General features: G+C 37.8%; 1 protein-coding gene across 1 annotated transcript; it reads right to left on the reverse strand.

The window, feature by feature from the left end:
* Positions 1-204: 204 nt before the first annotated feature.
* LOC133539488 (iroquois-class homeodomain protein irx-1-like) lies at positions 205-19684 on the reverse strand. Its single transcript, XM_061881477.1, has 5 exons — positions 19232-19684; positions 18860-19105; positions 10219-10939; positions 10086-10146; positions 205-553 (listed from the first exon to the last, which is right to left on the reverse strand). The coding sequence occupies exons 1-5, from the start codon at positions 19469-19471 to the stop codon at positions 505-507; spliced, it is 1317 nt and encodes a 438-aa protein (XP_061737461.1). The 5' UTR covers positions 19472-19684; the 3' UTR covers positions 205-504.
* Positions 19685-22902: the final 3218 nt, after the last annotated feature.

Genomic DNA, 22902 nt, shown 5'->3' on the forward strand with positions numbered 1-22902 from the left:
ACTATATACCCGGCGGCAATTCCAGGAAATACGGTACTACCAGGGCGATTGAAACCAGGCGAATACTGCAAACATATTTTATCATGAATATTTGCACACAAGAAAGATCGTCCTGAGAACAAGCGTCCACTGCAGAGGACGTTTATTCTCGAGAGGATATGCAAATTCCAGCAAGGACTAAAAATCCACAAGATGAATCCAGAAACGCTACAATAATAACAAATCTGCTCTTCTTTGGTATTTCCCCCGAGACAAGTACAGGCGTCTTCTCTTTTCCAATAATAAATGACTATAATGACATTTATTTAGTTTCCCAAAAATATATTCTTTTTAAAGACATATCCATATCCGGTATTTACACATTCCCCCCCGCCCCCAAAAAAGAACCCGTACATAAAAGGGAGGACACATAACAAGTATAGCTAAACAGTACCACTCTATTACAGGTCCAAAATAGTCTTTTCTTCTGGGTTAAATAAAAATGAATATTGTTGGGGAGTCCTCTCACAATGTTGTGGTGAGCGCCCGCTGTGCCCCGCTGCCGTGATGAGGTCTGGTGAGGGGGTGGGGGGTGGGGGACGACATGAAAAACACAATTAGAAACGTGCAAAACAATGCCATTTTATTCATACGCTTCCTTGATTCCTGCAATTCTCATGTAAATGGTGCGCTGTTAACTTTAAAAACGGGATTGTTAATTGTTCAAAGCCTAATTGTAATTTCCAAGCCCCCCCCCACGGTCACATTCCTGCCGTCAGCCTCTTTGACATGCGTGGACTGCATTCACTCAGGGGAGTGGCGTGGATGAAATGGCTGCAGATTATTGAAATACCCGGGTGATGAGAGATAAAGCCTCCCTGCCTTGTGCAGGACGCTCCAGCCTGACCAGGCCTTAAAGTGGCCCCCCAGTGATGGTCACCTGGGAGAGTCAGGTGTTGCAGTGTTTACCTGTGGCATTAAAATACTCTCAATCACAAAAATCACAGGATTAATCACAGTTAATCGCAGTACTCGCGTCATTTTAATTACCGTGGAATAAACAATATTTGGATGTAAACACAAATATACTGTCTGAATGTGTCACTTGAACGCACCACATTATCCGTCACAAAACAAGCAAACGGTTTAATCCGAAGAATTGTGATCGAGTTGTGATTAATCACGATTAATCGTTGTACTTGCATGATTTAAATGAACTGGAAAAAAACCAACATTATGAGTTACTTAAATACACAATATTTGTCACAGAACATGCAAATAGTTGTATTTAAACTATTGTAATTAATTAAATTGTGATTATCGTATTTCCTTGAATTGCCACCAGGTATATAGTATGCGCCTGCTTAGAATTACTGCCGGGTCAAACTCGTTTCGCAAAATAATTAGCGCATGCTTAGCATTACCTCCGGCTCAGGATTAACTCGTTTCGCAAAATATTATTTTTATTAGCGCATGTCTAGAATTTCCGCCGTGTCCAACTCGTTTCGCAAGATATCAGGATTAACACCGGGTCAAACTGGTTTCGCAAAATATTATTTTTATTAGCGCATGTCTAGAATTTCCACCGGGTCAAACTCGTCACGTGTGACACTTCACCTGTCATCATTTTCAAAATGGAGGAGGTTGATTTCAATCATTTGAAATCGCATAAAGGGAAGAAGATTAAGAGCTATTCAGTAGGATTTAAGGTCCAAGCTATTGAATATGCTAAAAAGAACAGTAAGCAGCTATGTTTTATTAATATACCGTAGCTGCGTGTGTCAAATATGAGTCATTAAATGACTCCCGCCTCCTGGTGGTAGAGGGCGCTAGTGATCCTTCTTGCGACTACTCGGCTGCAGAAGAAGTGACAACAAGCAGCGATTTTTTTATTTTTTCCTCTCGCTTGCACTTTTAACATGGAGGATTACATATCTAAAATATAACAGTTTTCCAAACTGGACTTTCAATCGAAGCAGGAGGTAATAAAGGAAGATCTCCATCGAGACAGAGAGACTTTTAAAACTGAAGAAAGATAAGGAAGACTTCTATAAACAAGTTATCGATGCTTTTGATCAGAAGGAGCTGTGCATGGACTTCATTTATAAGTAAAGCTAAGACCATAATAACGTTTTTTTTTATTAATTGTGCTTTTCATGATGGTATCCTTACATCACACTCAAATTTATAAGCGCAGGCTTAAATTTACCACATGCCTTTGGTAAGTGTCGGAGTGAGAAGAGGCTTTAAATTAATTAGCGCCCCGGCGGTAATTCAAGGAAATACGGTATTTGTTCAAAACTTTTATTGTAATTATGTTCATTGTGATTCATCACAATTAATCGTGGTACTTGCCTAATTTCAATTAACCCAAGAAAAAACGTATAAAAGTATTTTGCCGCAAATGCATTTGTGTTGTCAAATGTCAAACAAGAACGTTTTACAATGTTTGTTCGAATCTTATTTTAGTCAAAAGTATTGATTATTTGAATTGTAATGAATCACAATTCATCGTAGTACATGCATAAATTAAAACAACATGCATAAATCAAATTATCTTAAAAAAAAATTCACACAAAGGAACATTTTTTGTTAGAATATCAAACACACATTTTTTTAAAGTGTTATTTAAATGCACGTGTATTTGTTCAAAACATGCTGACAGTATTGTGATGATTTCAATTGTGATTAATCGTAGTACTTGCGTGATTTAAACTAACTTAAAAACACCAATATTTTGACATAAATGTAGTTTTATGGTCAGAATGTCAAACAAGGACGTTTATTCAAGTGTTATTTGAATGCACAACTTTTTTTGTTCAAAACATGCCAACAGTTTTATCTAAAGTATTGTGATTAATCACGATTAATCGTACTTGCATCGTTTAAATTAACTTAAAAAAACAACTGTGTTTTAACACAAATGCAATTTTATTGTCACAATGTCAAAGAGGAACATTTTTCGAAGCTTTAGGATGATTATTATGATTAATATTATTATCACAGTATATTCAAGCGACATTTGCCACAGACCACATAATCAATAGTCTATTGATTAATTCCCAGCTCCTTCCTGCTCTGTCACTGATTAGTATACAATGGCAAACATCCCCTCACGTTTTGCGTACGTTGGCGTTCGCCTTAAAAGATGAGTTCAAACCCCGGTCAGACTTAAACCAGAGAGTTTTGCATGCTGTAAAACATTTTTTAAAAATAATAATAATTATAATTTCACAGTAAGAAAAAGAAAAATGGCAGCTCGGATGCCAGAATCTCCCTTTAAAATAAGTTGTAGTGTATTTCCATTTACAGTAATGCATTGCAACGACCAGGCTAGAATGTTACCCTAAATCTGGGACTTTTTATTTTATTTTACAGTAATTCGCTGTAAAAACAACTGGGGGGGAAACACTGGCAGCGTATCAAGTTGAAAAGAAAAATAAAGCTACTAATTAAAAAAAATTGGAAATTGTAGGCACAAAAGAACAAACATTTAAAAAAATATGGCCCCCGAGTCAAGGGACTCGACGACAAAAATAAAAAATGCGGCCCCTGCAGTTTTGGGACCCCTGATTTATCCAAACAAGTTCTATTTAATAGTTTGTCCACCTGTGTGAGTGTCTTCCTGCTAATAACATAAAAAAAAATAAGGTGAGTAATTAAAAACATGTGGAAATGGTAGAGACAAGACAACAACAACAAAAATAAAAAATAAAAATGTGGCCCCTGCAGTTTTGGGACCCCTGATTTATCCAAACAAGTCCTGTTTTAATAGTTTCTCCACCTGTGTGAGTGTCTTCCTGCTAATAACATAAAAACAAATAAGGTGAGTAATTAAAAAAATGTCGAAATGGTAGAGACAAGACTACACAACAAAAATAAAACAATAAAAAGTGGCCCCTGCAGTTTTGGGACCCCTGATTTATCCAAACAAGTCCTGTTTTAATAGTTTCTCCACCTGTGTGGGTGTCATCCTGTTAATAACATAAAAACAGATAAAGTGAGTCCTTAAAAAATGTGGAAATGGTAGAGACAAGACAACGACAAAAAAAATAAAAAATGTGGCCCTGCAGTTTTGGGACCCCTGATTTATCCAAACAAGTCCTGTTTTAATAGTTTCTCCACCTGTGTGAGTGTCTTCCTGCTAATAACATAAAAACAAATAAAGTGAGTAATTAACAAAAATGTGGAAATGGTAGAGACACGACAAAAACAACAAACATAAAAAATAAAAAATGTGCCCCCTGCAGTTTTGGGACCCCTGATTTATCCAAACAAGTCCTGTTTTAATAGTTTCTCCACCTGTGTGAGTGTCTTCCTGCTAATAACATAAAAACAAATAAAGTGAGTAATTAACAAAAATGTGGAAATGGTAGAGACAAGACAAAAACAACAAACATAAAAAATAAAAAATGTGCCCCCTGCAGTTTTGGGACCCCTGATTTATCCAAACAAGTCCTGTTTTAATAGTTTCTCCACCTGTGTGAGTGTCTTCCTGCTAATAACATAAAAACAAATGAGTGGTTAAAAAAAATGTGGAAATGGTAGAGACAAGACAACAACAAAAAAATAAATAAAAAATGTGGCCCCTGCAGTTTTGGGACCCCTGATTTATCCAAACAAGTCCTGTTTTAATAGTTTCTCCACCTGTGTGAGTGTCTTCCTGCTAATAACATAAAAACAAATAAAGTGAGTAATTAACAAAAATGTGGAAATGGTAGAGACAAGACAAAAACAACAAACATAAAAAATAAAAAATATGCCCCCTGCAGTTTTGGGACCCCTGATTTATCCAAACAAGTCCTGTTTTAATAGTTTCTCCACCTGTGTGAGTGTCTTCCTGCTAATAACATAAAAACAAATGAGTGGTTAAAAAAAATGTGGAAATGGTAGAGACAAGACAACAACAAAAAAATAAATAAAAAATGTGGCCCCTGCAGTTTTGGGACCCCTGATTTATCCAAACAAGTCCTGTTTAATAGTTTCTCTACCTGTGTGAGTGCTAATAACATAAAAACAAATAAAATGAGTAATTAAAGAAATGTGGAAATCGTAGAGACACGACAACAACAAAAAAATGTCAAATAAAAATGTGGACCCTGCAATTTTGGGACCCCTGATTTATCCAAACAAGTCCTTTTTTAATAGTTTCTCCACCTGTGTGAGTGTCATTCTACTAATAACATTTAAAAAAAACAAAGTGAGTAATTAAAAAAATGTGGAAATGGTAGAGACAAGACAACAACAACAACAACAACAAATTAAAAATGTGGCCCTCCGATTCAAGTCTCGGGACCCCTGATTTATCCAAACAAGTCCTGTTTTAATACCCCTGCCCCCATGCCCCCCCTCCCCCAACCACCCCAACTGTGAGGAAAAACTGGCAGAGAGTTTGGTACCTTTTTTTTTTTTAACTTGACAGTATTGTGTTAAAAAAAAACAGCTTTTGTTTTTCCTGTTAAATACAGATTTATTTTTACGAGCCACAATTGTTTTTGAATATTACATTGCATGATTTTTTTGTACAAAACATGCATCAAATTGAATTGAAGATTTATTAAAGTATACTAATTTTTGTACAAATTTTTGTACAAAACATGCATCAAATTGAATTCAAGTTTTATTAAAGTATACTAATTTTATTTGTTATAGGTGGGTGGGGCGGGGCTCCAAATACAGTTCTGCTGAGGGCCCCAATTTAGGTGTAGGTGTGGCCCCTGGCAAATGTGCTTGTCTGTTGCTGCTGTGAAAGCATGGAATTCTTTAAAGTAAGACGTTTCAGGAATATCTTTAAGTTTAAAAAAGAGTTCCAAAAAGAGACAACTGGAATTATATCGAAGGGATTTTAGATGACGATCGGACGTGTCATTGTGGAAAATGCTTCGACGAAAATGAGAAAGTATGGGAACAGTTATAAAGTCAAATAAAATAATTGGTGTTAAAAAGGGGGCGGATAAATATAAGAATATTATTCTTCCATCGGCTCCTTTCTGAACATGGAAATATATAAGAAACAAAAAAAATAATGAAAGTGTGAAGTTTCTGTGTCTTGTTTTGCATTTTCATGAAAGGAAGAAAATTAAATGATGAAAAATGATGATCATCATCATCAATCCATCCATTATCTACCGCTTATTCCCTTTTGGGGGTACTGGCGCCTATCTCAGCTACAACCCTGGACAAGTCGCCACCTCATCAGAGCCAACACAGATCATCATCATTTATTTTTATTCCTTTCATGAAAATGCATATATAAAAGCCGCGTAAAATTTACACTTTTTTTGTCTTTTATTTCTTTCTTATATGATGATGATTATGACCTTTACCAGTGGTCCCCAACCACCGTGCCGCAGAAATTAATTTTTTTTTTTAAATATTTTTTTAAATTATTAAATCAACATAAAACACTTACAATTAGTGCACCAACACAAAAAAACTCTCTTTTTCATGACCAAAAAAAAAAAAAAAAAGGGTTTACGCAACATACTGCTTTTTCAAAACAAAAATTATCCATTCATCCTTTTTCTACCGCTTATTCCCTTTTGGGATCGCGGGGGGCGCTGGCGCCTATCTCAGCTACAATCGGGAAGAAGGCGGCATACACCCTGGACAAGTCGCCACCTCATCACAGGGCCAACACTGATCATTATCATTTATTTGTATTCCTTTCATGAAAATGCATATAAACAATCCACGTAAAATTTACACTTTTTTTTTCTTATATGATGATGATTATGACCTTTACCAGTGGTCCCCAACCACCTGGCCGCAGAATAATTTTTTTATTAATTTATTTTTTAATTATTAAATCAACATAAAAAACACAAAATAAACTTACAATTAGTGCACCAACACAAAAAAACTCCCTTTTTCATGACCAAAAAAACAAAAATCATCCATCCATCCATTTTACTACCGCTTATTCCCTTTTGGGATGACAAGGGGCGCTGGCGCCTGTCTCAGCTACAATCGGGCAGAAGGTGGTGTACACCCTGGACAAGTCGCCACCTCATCACAGGGCCAACACAAATCATCGTCATTTATTTCTATTCCTTTCATGAAAATGCAAGCCAACTACAATTTACACTTTTTTTTTTCTTATATGATGATGATTATGACCTTTACCAGTGGTGCACAACCACCGTGCCGTAGAATATTTTTTAAATATTTTTTTTAATTATTAAATCAACATAAAAAGCAAAAAATAAACTTACAATTAGTGCACCAACACAAAAAAACTCCCTTTTTCATGACCAAAAAAACAAAAATTATCCATCCATCCATTTTACTACCGCTTATTCCCTTTTGGGATGGCGGGGGGCGCTGGCGCCTATCTCAGCTACAATCGGGCAGAGGGCGGCGTACACCCTGGACAAGTCGCCACCTCATCACAGGGCCAACAAAGATCATTATCATTTATTTTTATTCCTTTCATGAAAATGCATATAAACAAGCCACGTAAAATTTACCCCTTTTTTTTTCTTATATGATGATGATTATGACCTTTACCAGTGGTGCACAACCACCGTGCCGTAGAATATTTTTTAAATATTTTTTTTAATTATTAAATCAACATAAAAAGCAAAAAATAAACTTACAATTAGTGCACCAACACAAAAAAACTCCCTTTTTCATGACCAAAAAAACAAAAATTATCCATCCATCCATTTTACTACCGCTTATTCCCTTTTGGGATGGCGGGGGGCGCTGGCGCCTATCTCAGCTACAATCGGGCAGAGGGCGGCGTACACCCTGGACAAGTCGCCACCTCATTACAGGGCCAACAAAGATCATTATCATTTATTTTTATTCCTTTCATGAAAATGCATATAAACAAGCCACGTTAAATTTACCCCTTTTTTTTTCTTTTATGATGATGATTATGACCTTTACCAGTGGTGCCCAACCACCGTGCCGTAGAATATTTGTTAAATATTTTTTTCAATTATTAAATCAATATAAAAAAACACAAAATAAACTTACAATTAGTGCACCAACACAAAAAAACTCCCTTTTTCATGACCAAAACAAACAAAAAAAAAAATTATCCATCCATCCATTTTTCTACCGCTTATTCCCTTTTGGGATGGCGGGGGGCGCTGGCGCCTATCTCAGCTACAATCGGGCAGAGGGCGGCGTACACCCTGGACAAGTCGCCACCTCATCACAGGGCCAACAAAGATCATTATCATTTATTTTTATTCCTTTCATGAAAATGCATATAAACAAGCCACGTAAAATTTACCCCTTTTTTTTTCTTTTATGATGATGATTATGACCTTTACCAGTGGTGCCCAACCACCGTGCCGTAGAATATTTTTTAAATATTTTTTTCAATTATTAAATCAACATAAAAAAACACAAAAGAAACTTACAATTAGTGCACCAACACAAAAAAACTCCCTTTTTCATGACCAAAACAAACAAAAAAAAAAATTATCCATCCTTCCATTTTTCTACGGCTTATTTCCTTTTGGGATCGCGGGGGGCGCTGGCGCCTATCTCAGCTACAATCGGGCAGAAGGCGGCGTACACCCTGGACAAGTCGATACCTCATCACAGGGCCAACAAAGATCATCATCATTTATTTTTATTCCTTTCATGAAAATGCATATAAACAAGCCACGTACAATTTACACTTTTTTTCTTTTCTTTTTTTTCTTATATGATGATGATTATGACCTTTACCAGTGATCACCAACCACCGGGCCGCAGAATAATTGTTTTATTTATTTTTTAATTATTAAATCAACATAAAAACACACAAAATAAACTTACAATTAGTGCACCAACAAGAAAAAAATTCTCTTTTTCATGACCAAAAAAACAAAAATTATCCATCCATCCATTTTCCTACCGCTTATTCCCTTTTGGGATCGCGGGGGGGCGCTGGCGCCTATCTCAGCTACAATCGGGCAGAAGGCGGCGTACACCCTGGACAAGTCGCCACCTCATCACAGGGCCAACACAGATCATTATCATTTATTTGTATTCCTTTCATGAAAATGCAAGCCAAGTACAAGTAACACTTTTTTTTCTTTTTTTTTTCTTATATGATGATTATGACCTTTACCAGTGGTCCCCAACCACCTGGCCGCAGAATAATTTTTTTATTAATTTATTTTTTAATTATTAAATCAACATAAAAAACACAAAATAAACTTACAATTAGTGCACCAACACAAAAAAACTCCCTTTTTCATGACCAAAAAAACAAAAATTATCCATCCATCCATTTTTCTACCTCTTATTCCCTTTTGGGATCGCGGGGGGCGCTGGCGCCTATCTCAGCTACAATCGGGCAGAAGGCGGCGTACACCCTGGACAAGTCGCCACCTCATCACAGGGCCAACAAATATCATTATCATTTATTTTTATTCCTTTCATGAAAATGTAAGCCAAGTACAATTTACACTTTTTTTTTTCTTTAGTTTTTCTTATATGATGATGATTATGACCTATACCTGTGGTCCCCAACCACCGGGCCGCAGAATAATTGTTTAATCCATCCATCCATCCATCCATTTTCCATCCATTTTCTACCGCTTGTTTAATTTATTTTTTAATTATTAAATCAACATAAAAACACACAAAATAAACTTAAAATTAGTGCACCAACACAAAAAAACTCTCTTTTTCATGACCAAAAAAACAAAAATTATCCATCCATCCATTTTTCTACCGCTTATTCCCTTTTGGGATCGCGGGGGGCGCTGGCGCCTATCTCAGCTACAATCGGGCAGAAGGCGGAGTACACCCTGGACAAGTCGCCACCTCATTACAGGGCCAACAAAGATCATTATCATTTATTTTTATTCCTTTCATGAAAATGCAAGCCACGTAAAATTTACACTTTTTTTTTTCTTATATGATGACGATTATGACCTTTACCACCGTGCCGTAGAATATTTTTTAAATATCTTTTTTAATTATTAAATCAACATAAAAAAACACAAAAATAAACTTACAATAAGTGCACCAAAACAAAAAAACTCCCTTTTTCATGACCCAAAAATAATAATAATAATACTAATTTACGCAACGTACTGCTTTTTCAAAACAAATATGATTATTGCAATATTTATTCGTGAAAGGTGAGAGGTTACCTGTCGGTGATGATCCGGAATGGAGACTTGAGAGAATCCGCTCTGTGGTCGCTGTCTTCATCTGGAACGAAAAGAGGGTGGAATTGAAGTCTGGGCGCGAATGTGCGGCGACGCGCGGCGTCGGGCGGCATACCGTCTCGTTTCGGGCTAAAGCTTCCGGACGAGTCCCCCCCGTCGTCGCTGTCGTCCTCCGTCCCCGACGTGCCGGTGGCCCGCCCGGGTCGCGCGGCGCAGGGGGCGTGCGCGCCGCGGAAAGAAGGCACGACGTGTCCGCCCGGCGCGCCCCCGAGCAGCGAGCGCATGTTGAAAAGCGAGTTGGCGTTGAGGAAGGCCGCGTTGGCCCAGTTGTGCAGTTTGCCGATCTGGCAGGTGTAAATCCCCTGGTTACCCGGGAGCAGCGCCGGGTGGTGCGCCTGCGCATGTGCGTGCAGGGCGGCTTTGTGCGCGCCGCTGTCCGGGGCCGCCGCGGTCTCCGCGAGGGACCAGATTTTGGGTTTGCTCTGCGGCGGTCTGATGGGCGACAGATCCGCGTCGAGTTTGACCGCCGCAGGCTGGACTTTGGCGAGGGAAAGCGTCCTGGGGCTCGCCTCGGTCGAGGCCTCCGTGTCTGCCGCCTCCATGCCCGCCTTCTTGCCGCCTGCGCGCTCCTCCTCCGGCCGCTCGCTGTCCACCGTTTCCAAGTCGATCTCCTCCTCCTCATCCTCCTCTTCCTCCTCGTCGCTGCCGTTCTTGCCGTGCTCGTCCTCGTTGTCGCTGCTGAAGATGCGTCCGTCCCGGTCCTCCGCGCTGCGGCCCCACGTCACCTTGTTCTCCTTCTTCAGGCGCCGGCGCGCGTTGGCAAACCAGGTGGACACCTGGGGGAGGCCGGGAAAAAAAACCGCGATTTAAAATATGCAAATTCATTTTGAATTATTTGTATCCCAGGGGCCCTCAAACTACGACCTCGGGTTGGAAAGACAAATAAAGGGAGTAAATTAAGAAAAAAAATGTGGAAATTGTAGGGACAAGAGAACAAAAAAAGAATAAATAAAAAAATGTGGCCCCTGAGGCGTATTTATCCAAACAAGTTGCAAACCAGGTGGACACCTGGAGGAGGCCGAAAAAAAACCCCGCGATTTAAAATATGCAAATTGCTTTTGAGTTATTATCGAAATCGTGATTTGTATCCCAGGGGCCCTCAAACAACCCGCGGGCCCCACTAGCGTCTCGGGTTGAAAAGACAAATAATAGGAGTAAATTAAGAATTTTTTTTGACATTTTAGGGACAAGAGAACAAAACAAACAAACAAAAAACAAACAAACAAACAAAAAAATGTGGCCCCCAAGTTTGATTTATCCAAACAAGTCGCAAACCAGGTGGACACCTGGAGGAGGCCGGAAAAAAAACTGCGATTTAAAATATGCAAATTACTTTTGAGTTATTATCGAAATCGTGATTTGTATCCCAGGGGCCCTCAGACTACGACCTCGGGTTGGAAAGACAAATAAAGGGAGTAAATTAAGAAAAAAAATGTGGAAATTGTAGGGACAAGAGAACAAAAAAAGAATAAATTAAAAAATGTGGCCCTCAAGTCTGATTTATCCAAACAAGTTGCAAACCAGGTGGACACCTGGAGGAGGCCGGAAAAAAAAAACGCGATTTAAAATATGCAAATTAATTTTGAATTATTACCAAAATCGCGACTTGGATCCCAGGGGCCCTCAAACAACCCGCGGGCCCCACTAGCGTCTCAGGTTGAAAAGACAAATAATAGGAGTAAATTAAGAAAAAATGTAGAAATTTTAGGGACAAAAGAACAAAAAAAAAAACAAAAAAAAAAATGTGGCCCCCAAGTCTGATTTATCCAAACAAGTTGCAAAACAGGTGGACACTTGGAGGAGGCCAGAAAAAAGAAAGCGATTTAAAATATGCAAATTACTTTTGAACTATTGTCGAAATCGTGACTTGTATCCCAGGGGCCCTCAAACTACAACCCGTGGGCCCCACTAGCGTCTCGGGTTGAAAAAACAAATAGAGGGAGTAAATTAAGAAAAAAATTGGAAATTTTAGGGACAAGAGAACAAAAAAAGAAGAAATAAAAAATGTGGCCCTCAAGTCTGATTTATCCAAACAAGTTGCAAAACAGGTGGACACCTGGAGGAGGCCGGAAAAAACCTTGCGATTTAAAATATGCAAATTAAGTTTGAGTTTTTATCAAAATCGTGATTTGTATCCAAGGGGCCCTTAAACTACGACCTCGGGTTGGAAAGACAAATAAAGGGAATAAATTAAGAAAAAATGTGGAAATTGTAGGGACGATATAACAAAAATAAAGAAAACGTGGCCCCTAAGTCTGATTTATCCAAACAAGTCGCAAACCAGGTGGACACCTGGGGGAGGCCGAAAAAAAACTGCGATTTAAAATATGCAAATTACTTTTGAGTTATTATCGAAATCGTGATTTGTATCCCAGGGGCCCTCAAACTACGACCTTGGGTTGGCAAGACAAATAAAGGGAGTAAATTAAGAAAAAAATGTGGAAATTGTAGGGAAGATAGAACAAAAATAAAGAAAATGTGGCCCCTAAGTCTGATTTATCCAAACAAGTCGCAAACCAGGTGGACACCTGGAGGAGGCCGAAAAAAAAAACCGCGATTTAAAATATGCAAATAATTTTTGAGTTATTATCAAAACCGTGATTTGTATCCCAGGGGCCCTCAAACTACGACCTTGGGTTAGAAAGACAAATAAAAGGAGTAAATTAAGAAAAAAAAATGGAAATTGTAGGGACAAGAGAACAAAAATAAAGAAAATGTGGCCCCCAAGTCAAAAAGTTACGGGACCCCTGATTTATTCAAAGAAGTCACAAACCAGGTGGACACTTGGAGTAGGCAAAAAAACCAAACAAACAAAAAAAACAATGCGATTTAATATATGCAAATTAATTTTAAATTATTATCGAAATCGTGATTTTTCTTCCAGGGGCCCTCAAACTACGACCCGCGGGCCCCACCAGCGTCCCAAGTTGAAAAGACAAATAAAGGGAGTACATTTAAAAAAAAAAAAAAGAGATTGAAGGGAGAGGAGAACAAAAATAAAAGATGTGGCCCCCAAGTCAAAAAGTTTCGGGACCCCTGATTTATCCAAACAAGTTGCAAACCAGGTGAACACCTGGAGTAGGCCAAAAAAAAAAAAAAAAAAAAAAAGCGATTTAAAATATGCAAATTACTTTTGAGTTTTTATCTAAATCGTGATTTGTATCCCAGGGGCCCTCAAACTACGACCTTGGGTTGGAAAGACAAATAAAAGAAGTAAATTAAGAAAAACATTGGAAATTGTAGGGACAAGAGAACAAAAATAAAGAAATTGTGGCCCCCAAGTCAAAAAGTTATGGGACCCCTGATTTATTTAAAGAAGTCACAAACCAGACCGAAAAAGAAGCGATTTAAAATATGCAAATTTATTTAGAAATATTATCGAAATTGGGATTTCGATAATATACTCAGCATCCTGAGTTGAAAAGAAAAAGCTCATATAAATTGTCTATTAATTCATCCTTAGCCCCTTCCTGCTCTGTCACTGATAAATGTATGATGGGAAATATCCCTTCACGTGGTGATTTTACAGTAAGAAAAAGAAAAATGGCAGCTCAGTTGCCGGAATTGTGCTGTAAAATAAGTGGTAGTGTTTTGTTTTTTCTTCCATTTACAGTAATGCATTGTAATAACAACAACCGTACATTTATGGTGAAAAACAACCAGGCTAGCATGTTACTGTAAATCTGGGACCATTTGTTTATTTTACAGTAATTCGTTGTAAAAACAACTTGGGGGGAAAAACTGGCAGCGTACCAAGTTGAGAAGAAAATTTAAGCAAGTAATTTAGAATATGAGGACATTGTAAGGACAAGAGAACAACAATTAATCAAATGTGGCCCTCGAGTCAATAAGTAACTTTTAAGGGTTAGGGTTAACTAACTCTAACCCTAACCTTTGTATCCCAGGGGTCCTCAAACTACGACCCGCAGGCCCCAACAGCGTCCCGAGTTAAAAAGACAAAGTAGGTGATTAAAAAAAAAAAATTGTGGCAAAAAAAAAAAATGGCCCCTGCAATTTTGGGGCCCCTGATTCATCCAAACAAGTCATGTTTTAATAGTTTCCCCAACTGTGTGAGTGTCATCCTGGTAATTAAATAAATAAATAAATAAATAAATCCAAATAAAGTGAGTAATGAAAGAATGTGAAAATTGTAGGGATTAGACGACAAAAATATAAAAAGGGCCCCTTCAAGTTTGGGGCCCCTGATTCATCCAAACAAGTCATGTTTTAATAGTTTCCCCAACTGTGTGAGTGTCATTCTGGTAACTAGATAAATAAATAAATAAATAAATACAAATAAAGTGAGTAATGAAAAAATGTGGAAATTGTAGGGAAAAGACGACAAAAATAAAAAAAATGGCCCCTGCAATTTTGGGGCCCCTGATTCATCCAAACAAGTCATGTTTTAATAGTTTCCCCAACTGTGTGAGTGTCATTCTGGTAACTAGATAAATAAATAAATAAATAAATAAATACAAATAAAGTGAGTAATGAAAAAATGTGGAAATTGTAGGGAAAAGACGACAAAAATAAAAAAAATGGCCCCTGCAATTTTGGGGCCCCTGATTCATCCAAACAAGTCGTGTTTTAATAGTTTCCCCAACTGTGTGAGTGTCATCCTGGTAACTAAATAAATAAATAAATAAATACAAAGAAAGTGAGTAATGAAAAAATGTGAAAATTGTTGGGAAAAGACGACAAAAATTTAAAAAATGGCCCCTGCAATTTTGGGGCCCCTGATTCATCCAAACAAGTCGTGTTTTAATAGTTTCCCCAACTGTGTGAGTGTCATCCTGGTAACTAAATAAATAAATACAAATAAAGTGAGTAATGAAAAAATGTGGAAATTGTTGGGAAAAGACGACAAAAATTAAAAAAATGGCCCCTGCAATTTTGGGGCCCCTGATTCATCCAAACAAGTCGTGTTTTAATAGTTTCCCCAACTGTGTGAGTGTCATCCTGGTAACTAAATAAATAAATAAATACAAATAAAGTGAGTAATGAAAACATTTGGAAATTGTAGGGACAACATAAAAAAAGGATTAACAAAAAACGTGGCCCCTGCAGTTTTGGGACCCCTGATTTATCCAAACAAGTCCTGTTTTAATAGTTTCTCCACCTGTGTGATTGTCATCCTGCTAATAAAATAAATAAATACAAATAAAGTGAGTAATTAAACAAATGTGAAAATTGTAGGGACAAGACGACAAAAATTAAAAAATGTCCCCTGCAATTTTGGGACCCCTGATTTATCCAAACAAGTCATGTTTTAATAGTTTCCCCAACTGTGTGAGTGTCATTCTGGTAACTAGATAAATAAATAAATACAAATGAAGTGAGTAATGAAAAAATGTGGAAATTGTAGGGAGAAGACAACAAAAATTATTTAAAAAAAAGTGGCCCCTGCCGTTTTGGGACCCCTGATTTATCCAAACAAGTCTTGTTGTTATAGTTTCTCCACTTGTGTGAGTGTCATCCTGGTAATAAAATAATTAAATACAAATAAAGTGAGTAATTAAAAAAAATGTGAAAATTGTAGGGTCAAGACAACAAAAATAATTTTTAAAAATGTGGCCCTTGCAGTTTTGGGACCCCTGATTCATCCAAACAAGTCCTGTTGTAATAGTTTCTCCACCTGTGTGATTGTCATCCTGCTAATAAAATAAATACATACAAATAAAGTGAGTAATGAAAAAAATGTGGAAATTGTAGGGAGAAGACAACAAAAATTATTTAAAAAAAATGTGGCCCCTGCAGTTTTGGGACCCCTAATTTATCCAAACAAGTGCTGTTTTAATAGTATCTCCACCTGTGTGAGTGTTATCCTGCTAATAAAATAAATAAATACAAATAAAGTGAGTAATTAAACAAATGTGAAAATTGTAGGGTCAAGACAAAAAAAAAAAAAAAAAAAAAAAGTGGCCCCTACAGTTTTGGGACCCCTGATTTATCCAAACAAGTGCTGTTTTAATAGTTTCTCCACCTGTGTGAGTGTCATCCTTGTAATAAAATAAATAAATACATATAAAGTGAGTAATGAAAAAATGTGGAAATTGTAGGGAGAAGACAACAAAAAATATTTTAAAAATGTGGCCCCTGCAGTTTTGGGACCCCTGATTTATCCAAACAAGTCATGTACTAATAGTTTCCCCAACTGTGTGAGTGTCATCCTGGTAATTAAATAAATAAATAAATACAAATAAAGTGAGTAATGAAAAATATGGAAATTGTAGGGACAAGACAACAAAAAATATTTAAAAAAATGTGGCCCCTGCAGTTTTGGGACCCCTGATTTATCCAAACAAGTTTTGTTGTAATAGTTTCTCCACCTGTGTGAGTGTCATCCTGCTAATAAATTAAATAAATAAAAATAAAGTGAGTAATTTAAAAAAAAATTAAAATTGTAGGGTCAAGACAACAAAAAGTAAAAAAAAAAAAATGTGGCCCCTGCAGTTTTGGGACCCATGATTTATCCAAACAAGTGCTGTTTTAATAGTGTTATCCTGCTAATAAAATAAATAAATACAAATAAAGTGAGTAATTAAACAAATGTGAAAATTGTAGAGTCAAGACAACAAAAATAATGTAAACAAATGTGGCCCCTGCAGTTTTGGGACCCCTAATTTATCCAAACAAGTGCTGTTTTAATAGTTTATCCACCTGTGTGAGTGTCATCCTGCTAATAAAATAAATAAATACAAATAAAGTGAGTAATGAAAAAATGTGGAAATTGTAGGGAGAAGACAAGAAAAAATATTTTAAAAAATGTGGCCCCTGCAGTTTTGGGACCCCTGATTTATCCAAACAAGTTCTGTTTTAATAGTATCTCCACCTGTGTGAGTGTCATCCTGCTAATAAAATAAATAAATACAAATAAAGTGAGTAATCAAAAAAATGTGGAAATTGTAGGGACAAGACGACAAAAATTAAAAAATGGCCCCTGCAATTTTGGGACCCCTGATTTATCAAAACAAGTCATGTATTAATAGTTTCCCCAACTGTGTGATTGTCATCCTTCTAATAAAATAAATAAATACAATTAAAGTGAGTAATTAAACAAAAGTGAAAATTGTAGGGTCAAGACAACAAAAATTATTTAAAAAATGTGGCCCCTGCAGTTTTGGGACCCCTAATTTATCCAAACAAGTCATGTATTAATAGTTTCCCCAACTGTGTGAGTTTCATCCTAGTAAATAAATAAATAAATAAATAAATACAAATAAAGTGAGTAATGAAAAAATGTGGAAATTGTAGGGTGAAGACAAGAAAAAATATTTTAAAAAATGTGGCCCCTGCAGTTTTGAGACCCCTGATTTATCCAAACAAGTTCTGTTTTAATAGTATCTCCACCTGTGTGAGTGTCCTCCTGGTAATAAAATAAATAAGTAAAAATAAAGTGAGTAATCCAAAAAATTTGGAAATTGTAGGGTCAAGACGACAAAAATTTAAAAATGGCCCCTGCAATTTTGGGACCCCTGATTTATCCAAACAAGTCCTGTTGTAATAGTTTCTCCCCCTGTGTGATTGTCCATCCATCCATCCATTTTCTACCGCTTATTCCCTTTCGGGGTTGCGGGGGGCGCTGGCGCCTATCTCAGCTACAATCGGGCGGAAGGCGGGGTACACCCTGGACAAGTCGCCACCTCATCGCAGGGCCAACACAGATAGACAGACAACATTCACACTCACATTCATGATTGTCATCCTGCTAATAAAATAAATAAATACAAATAAAGTGAGTAATTAAACAGATATGAAAATTTTTGAGTAAATACAACAAAAATAATGTAAACAAATGTGGCCCCTGCAGTTTTGGGACCCCTAATTTATCCAAACAAGTGCTGTTTTAATAGTTTATCCACCTGTGTGAGTGTCATCCTGCTAATAAAATAAATAAATACAAATAAAGTGAGTAATGAAAAAATGTGGAAATTGTTGGGACAAGACAACAAAAATTATTTAAAAAAATATAGGCCCCTGCAGTTTTGGGACCCCTGATTTATCCAAACAAGTCCTGTTGTAATAGTTTCTCCACCTGTGTGATTGTTATCCTGCTAATAAAGTAAATAAATACAAATAAATTGAGTAATTAAAAAAATGTGAAAATTGTAGAGTCAAGACAACAAAAATAATGTAAAAAAATGTGGCCCCTGCAGTTTTGGGACCCCTAATTTATCCAAACAAGTGCTGTTTTAATAGTTTATCCACCTGTGTGATTGTCATCCTGCTAATAAAAAAAAAATACAAATAAAGTGAGTAATGAAAAAATGTGGAAATTTTTGGGACAAGACAACAAAAACTGTTTTTAAAAATGTGGCCCCTGCAGTTTTGGGACCCCTGATTTATCCAAACAAGTCCTGTTGTAATAGTTTCTCCACCTGTGTGATTGTCATCCTGCTAATAAAAATAAAGTGAGTAATGAAAAAATGTGGAAATTGTAGGGACAAGACGACAAAAATAAAAAAATGGCCCCTGCAATTTTGGGACCCCACATTTATCCAAACAAGTCATGTATTAATAGTTTCCCCAACTGTGTGAGTGTCATCCTGGTAATAAAATAAATAAATAAAAATAAAGTGAGTAATCAAAAAAATGTGGAAAATTGTTATGACAAGACAAAAAAGAAGTGGCCCCCCGAGTCAAGTTTCGGGACCCCTGTTTTATCCAAACAAGTGCTGTTTTAATTCTCCCCCCACCTGCGTGAGTGTCATCCTGGTAATGATGGCCAGCATGATCTTCTCCCCCTTGGTGGGATAAGGGTTCTTCTGGTGCTCCTGCAGCCAGGCCTTCAGGGTGCTGGTGGTCTCCCGGGTGGCCGTCTTGGCCCTCGACGGATCCCCGTAGGGATACTGTCCGTATGAGTAGAAGCTCTGCGCGGCGTGCACGGCCGGCAGGGAGGCCGGGTGGGCACCGGGGCTGTCCTTCAGCTCGTACTGGGAGCCCTGGAAGGTGGACACGTTGGACAATTTAGTGCATATTTTACTGCTCTGCAGAAAAAAAAAGTTGCAAAACTTTCCGCACAAAATGCGATAAATAAATGTTATTAAAACCGTCAAAAGTTGACTTACCATCTGGGAGATGAGAGCCAGGTCTGGAGCTCCGCTATACGGCAAAAAGGCACTATAGTTGGGGGCCGCCCACGGGCTCCCGTACATCCCCAGCATGGAGCCCACAGCAGCGGCTGCGGCCGACGAACTCACCCCGCTCTCGGCGCTTGCTTCCCGGCTCGAGGCCGGCCGTTCCCCCGCGTAAATCTCGTGGGCGGAGGCACTGAGGAACTGGGGGTACCCCAGCTGAGGGAAAGCCATGTCCGGTAAATCTCTCTCAAAAGTCGGCCAGAAGAGGCGGTGGAGGCAAGAAGAAAAAAAAAAAAAAAAAGAAAAGAAAAAAGAAGGAATTCCAAAATAGAGAAAAATGAATGTGTGGACCACCAGAATGTTTCTGAGCTGCCTACGATCCCGGAGTCCAAGCCCGACTTTGGCACGTCGAGGGCGGAGTGATGCGCGCGTTTGGCCGCAGGATCTTTCTGGAAGTGGAGCTGAGTGAGTGATTGGCAACTACTTAAAGCTGCAAGCTCCTCCTATGCCCAGGGGCAGGCGATTAGTGCATTGGCTAGCGCGGCTCGTGTGTGTTGCGTGCGCGTACGTGCGCGCGCGTGTGACGTGGTTTTCCAACATGAGGGGAGGAACCTGGGAAGTGTCTTCCATTTGCACGCTGTCACACACCGCTCATGTCTGCAGGTTCCCAGTCTGACGGAGCTGGAGGGGACCCCCCCAATAATTCTGGGGTGTTGGCCCCTCAGTCACGTCTCCAAATAGCTTTCCCAGGGACCAAAATAAGGGATTTTTTTATTTCCATCACACATGCTTGAACCTTGCAGGACTGTCAATTTAATATAAACAAGTATGAAATAACTATATTTGCATATTACTTACACAAATAAAGTCTCCGAGACTTAGGAGAAAGTATCCAGTAACAAACGTGTCCGCATCATGCAATTTACTGCATCATAAATTTAAATTAAGGAGATGTGTAAAAATAAAGTTGTTTTTTTTATCACAAATCACACATGCCCGAACCTTGCAGGACTCTTGTTTACACAAGTGAGCGTCACTAACCACTAAGAGTGGTCTGATCTGTGTTGATATCGGACCGATATCAGCAGGAAAAAACATGTATCGGGTTGTCTCTAAAATGTAGGACATATGGCAATTAACATTTAAATGTGCTGCGGTTAGTTTTTTCTTCTAATTTAGTCATTTACCAAAGGTAAACATGCTAGGCTACTAAGAGCTAGCAGCTACACAACAGCTAAGCACACAATAGCGCACAAGCTAGACATACGTAATCGTCATTGAACAATATTACAGTGTCAAACAGCACATTTGTCAATAAAAACAAGTGTGAAAAAAATCATATTTGCATATTATTTAAAAATACAAAGTCTCCGAGACTTAGGAGAAAGTATCCAGTAACAAACGTGTCCGCATCGTGCAATTTACTGCATCATAAACTTCAATTAAGGAGATGTGTAAAAATAAAGTGTTTTTTTCCCCCCATCACAAAGCACACATGCCCGAACCTTGCAGGACTCTTGTTTACACAAGTGAGCGTCACTAACCACTAGGAGTGGCCCGATCCGTGTTGCTATCGGACCGATATCAGCGGAAAAAAACATGTATCAGTTTGTCTCTCAAATGTAGGACATGTAGCAATTAACATTTAAATGTGCTCCGGTTATTTTTTTCTTCTAATTTAGTCATTTAGAAAGGGTAACCTTGCTAGGCTACTAAGAGCTAGCAGCTACACAACAGCTAAGCACACAATAGCACACAAGCTAGACGTACGTAATCATCATTGAACAATATTGCAGTGTCAAACAGCACATTTGTCAATATAAACAAGTATGAAATAATTATATTTGCATACTACTTACACAAATAAAGTCTCCAAGACTTAGGAGAAAGTATCCAGTAACAAACGTGTCTGCATCGTTCAATTTACTTAGTAATGAGCTTAAATTAAGGAGATGTGTAAAAATAAAGTTGTTGTTTTTTCTCATCACAAATCACACATGCCCACAATTTGCAGGACTCTTGTTTACAAAAGTGAGCGTCACTAACCACTAGGAGTGGCCCGATCCGTGTTGATATCGGACCGATATCAGCGGAAAAAAACATGTATCGGTTTGTCTCTCAAATGTAGGACATGTGCCAATTAACATTTAAATGTGCTCCGGTTAGTTTTTTTCTTCTAATTGAGTGATTTACAAAAGGTAAACATGCTAGGCTACTAAGAGCTAGCAGCTACACAACAGCTAAGCACACAATAGCACACAAGCTAGACGTATGTAATCATCATTGAACAATATTGCAGTGTCAAACAGCACATTTGTCAATATAAACAAGTATGAAATAATTATATTTGCATACTACTTACACAAATAAAGTCTCCAAGACTTATGAGAAAGTATCCAGTAACAAACGTGTCCGCATCTTGCAATTTACTGCATCATAAACTTAAATTAAGGAGGTGTGTAAAAATAAAGTTGTTGTTTTTTTCCATCACAAATCACACATGCCCGAACCTTGCAGGACTCTTTTTTTACACAAGTGAGCGTCACTAACCACTAAGAGTGGTCTGATCCGTGCTGATATCGGACCGATATCAGCGGAAAAAAACATGTATCGGTTTGTCTCTAAAATGTAGGACATGTGGCAATTAACATTTAAATGTGCTCCGGTTATTTTTTTTCTTCTAATTTAGTGATTTACAAAAGGTAAACAGCAAAAGAGCTAGCAGCTACACAACAGCTAAGCACACAATAGCACACAAGCTAGACATATGTCATCGTCATTGAACAATATTGCAGTGTCAAACAGCACATTTGTCAATAAAAACAAGTATGAAATAATTATATTTGCATGTTACTTACACAAATAAAGTCTCCAAGACTTATGAGAAAGTATCCAGTAACAAACATGTCCGCATCATGCAATTTACTGCATCATAAGCTTAAATTAAGGAGATGTGTAAAAATAAAGTTGTTGTTTTTTTCATCACAAATCACACATGCCCGAACCTTGCAGGACTCTTTTTTTTACACAAGTGAGCGTCACAAACCAGTAAGAGTGGTCTGATCCGTGCTGATATCGGACCGATATCAGCGGAAAAAAACATGTATCAGTTTGTCTCTCAAATGTAAGACATGTGGCAATTAACATTTAAATGTGCTGCGGTTAGTTTTTTCTTCTAATTTAGTCATTTACCAAAGGTAAACATGCTAGGCTACTAAGAGCTAGCAGCTACACAACAGCTAAGCACACAATAGCGCACAAGCTAGACATACGTCATCGTCATTGAACAATATTGCAGTGTCAAACAGCACATTTGTCAATAAAAACAAGTGTGAAAAAAATCATATTTGCATATTATTTAAAAATACAAAGTCTCCGAGACTTAGGAGAAAGTATCCAGTAACAAACGTGTCCGCATCTTGCAATTTACTGCATCATAAACTTAAATTAAGGAGATGTGTAAAAATAAAGTTGTTGTTTTTTTTCATCACAAATCACACATGCCCGAACCTTGCAGGACTCTTTTTTTACACAAGTGAGCGTCACTAACCACTAAGAGTGGTCTGATCCGTGCTGATATCGGACCGATATCAGCGGAAAAAAACATGTATCGGTTTGTCTCTAAAATGTAGGACATGTGGCAATTAACATTTAAATGTGCT

The sequence above is a fragment of the Nerophis ophidion genome, linkage group LG21 (genome assembly GCF_033978795.1).
Source record: "Nerophis ophidion isolate RoL-2023_Sa linkage group LG21, RoL_Noph_v1.0, whole genome shotgun sequence".
In the NCBI taxonomy this organism is placed as follows: Eukaryota; Metazoa; Chordata; class Actinopteri; order Syngnathiformes; family Syngnathidae; genus Nerophis; species Nerophis ophidion.

Coding starts and splice junctions, on each gene's coding strand:
- LOC133539488 (XM_061881477.1), bottom strand. CDS start 19,471: ATGGCTTTCCCTCAGCTGGGGTACCCCCAGTTCCTCAGTGCCTCCGCC. Junction 10,147..10,218: donor CTTTAGCCCGAAACGAGACG/GTATGCCGCCCG, acceptor TTTTCGTTCCAG/ATGAAGACAGCGACCACAGA. Junction 554..10,085: donor TTCCGGATCATCACCGACAG/GTAACCTCTCAC, acceptor CCCCCTCACCAG/ACCTCATCACGGCAGCGGGG.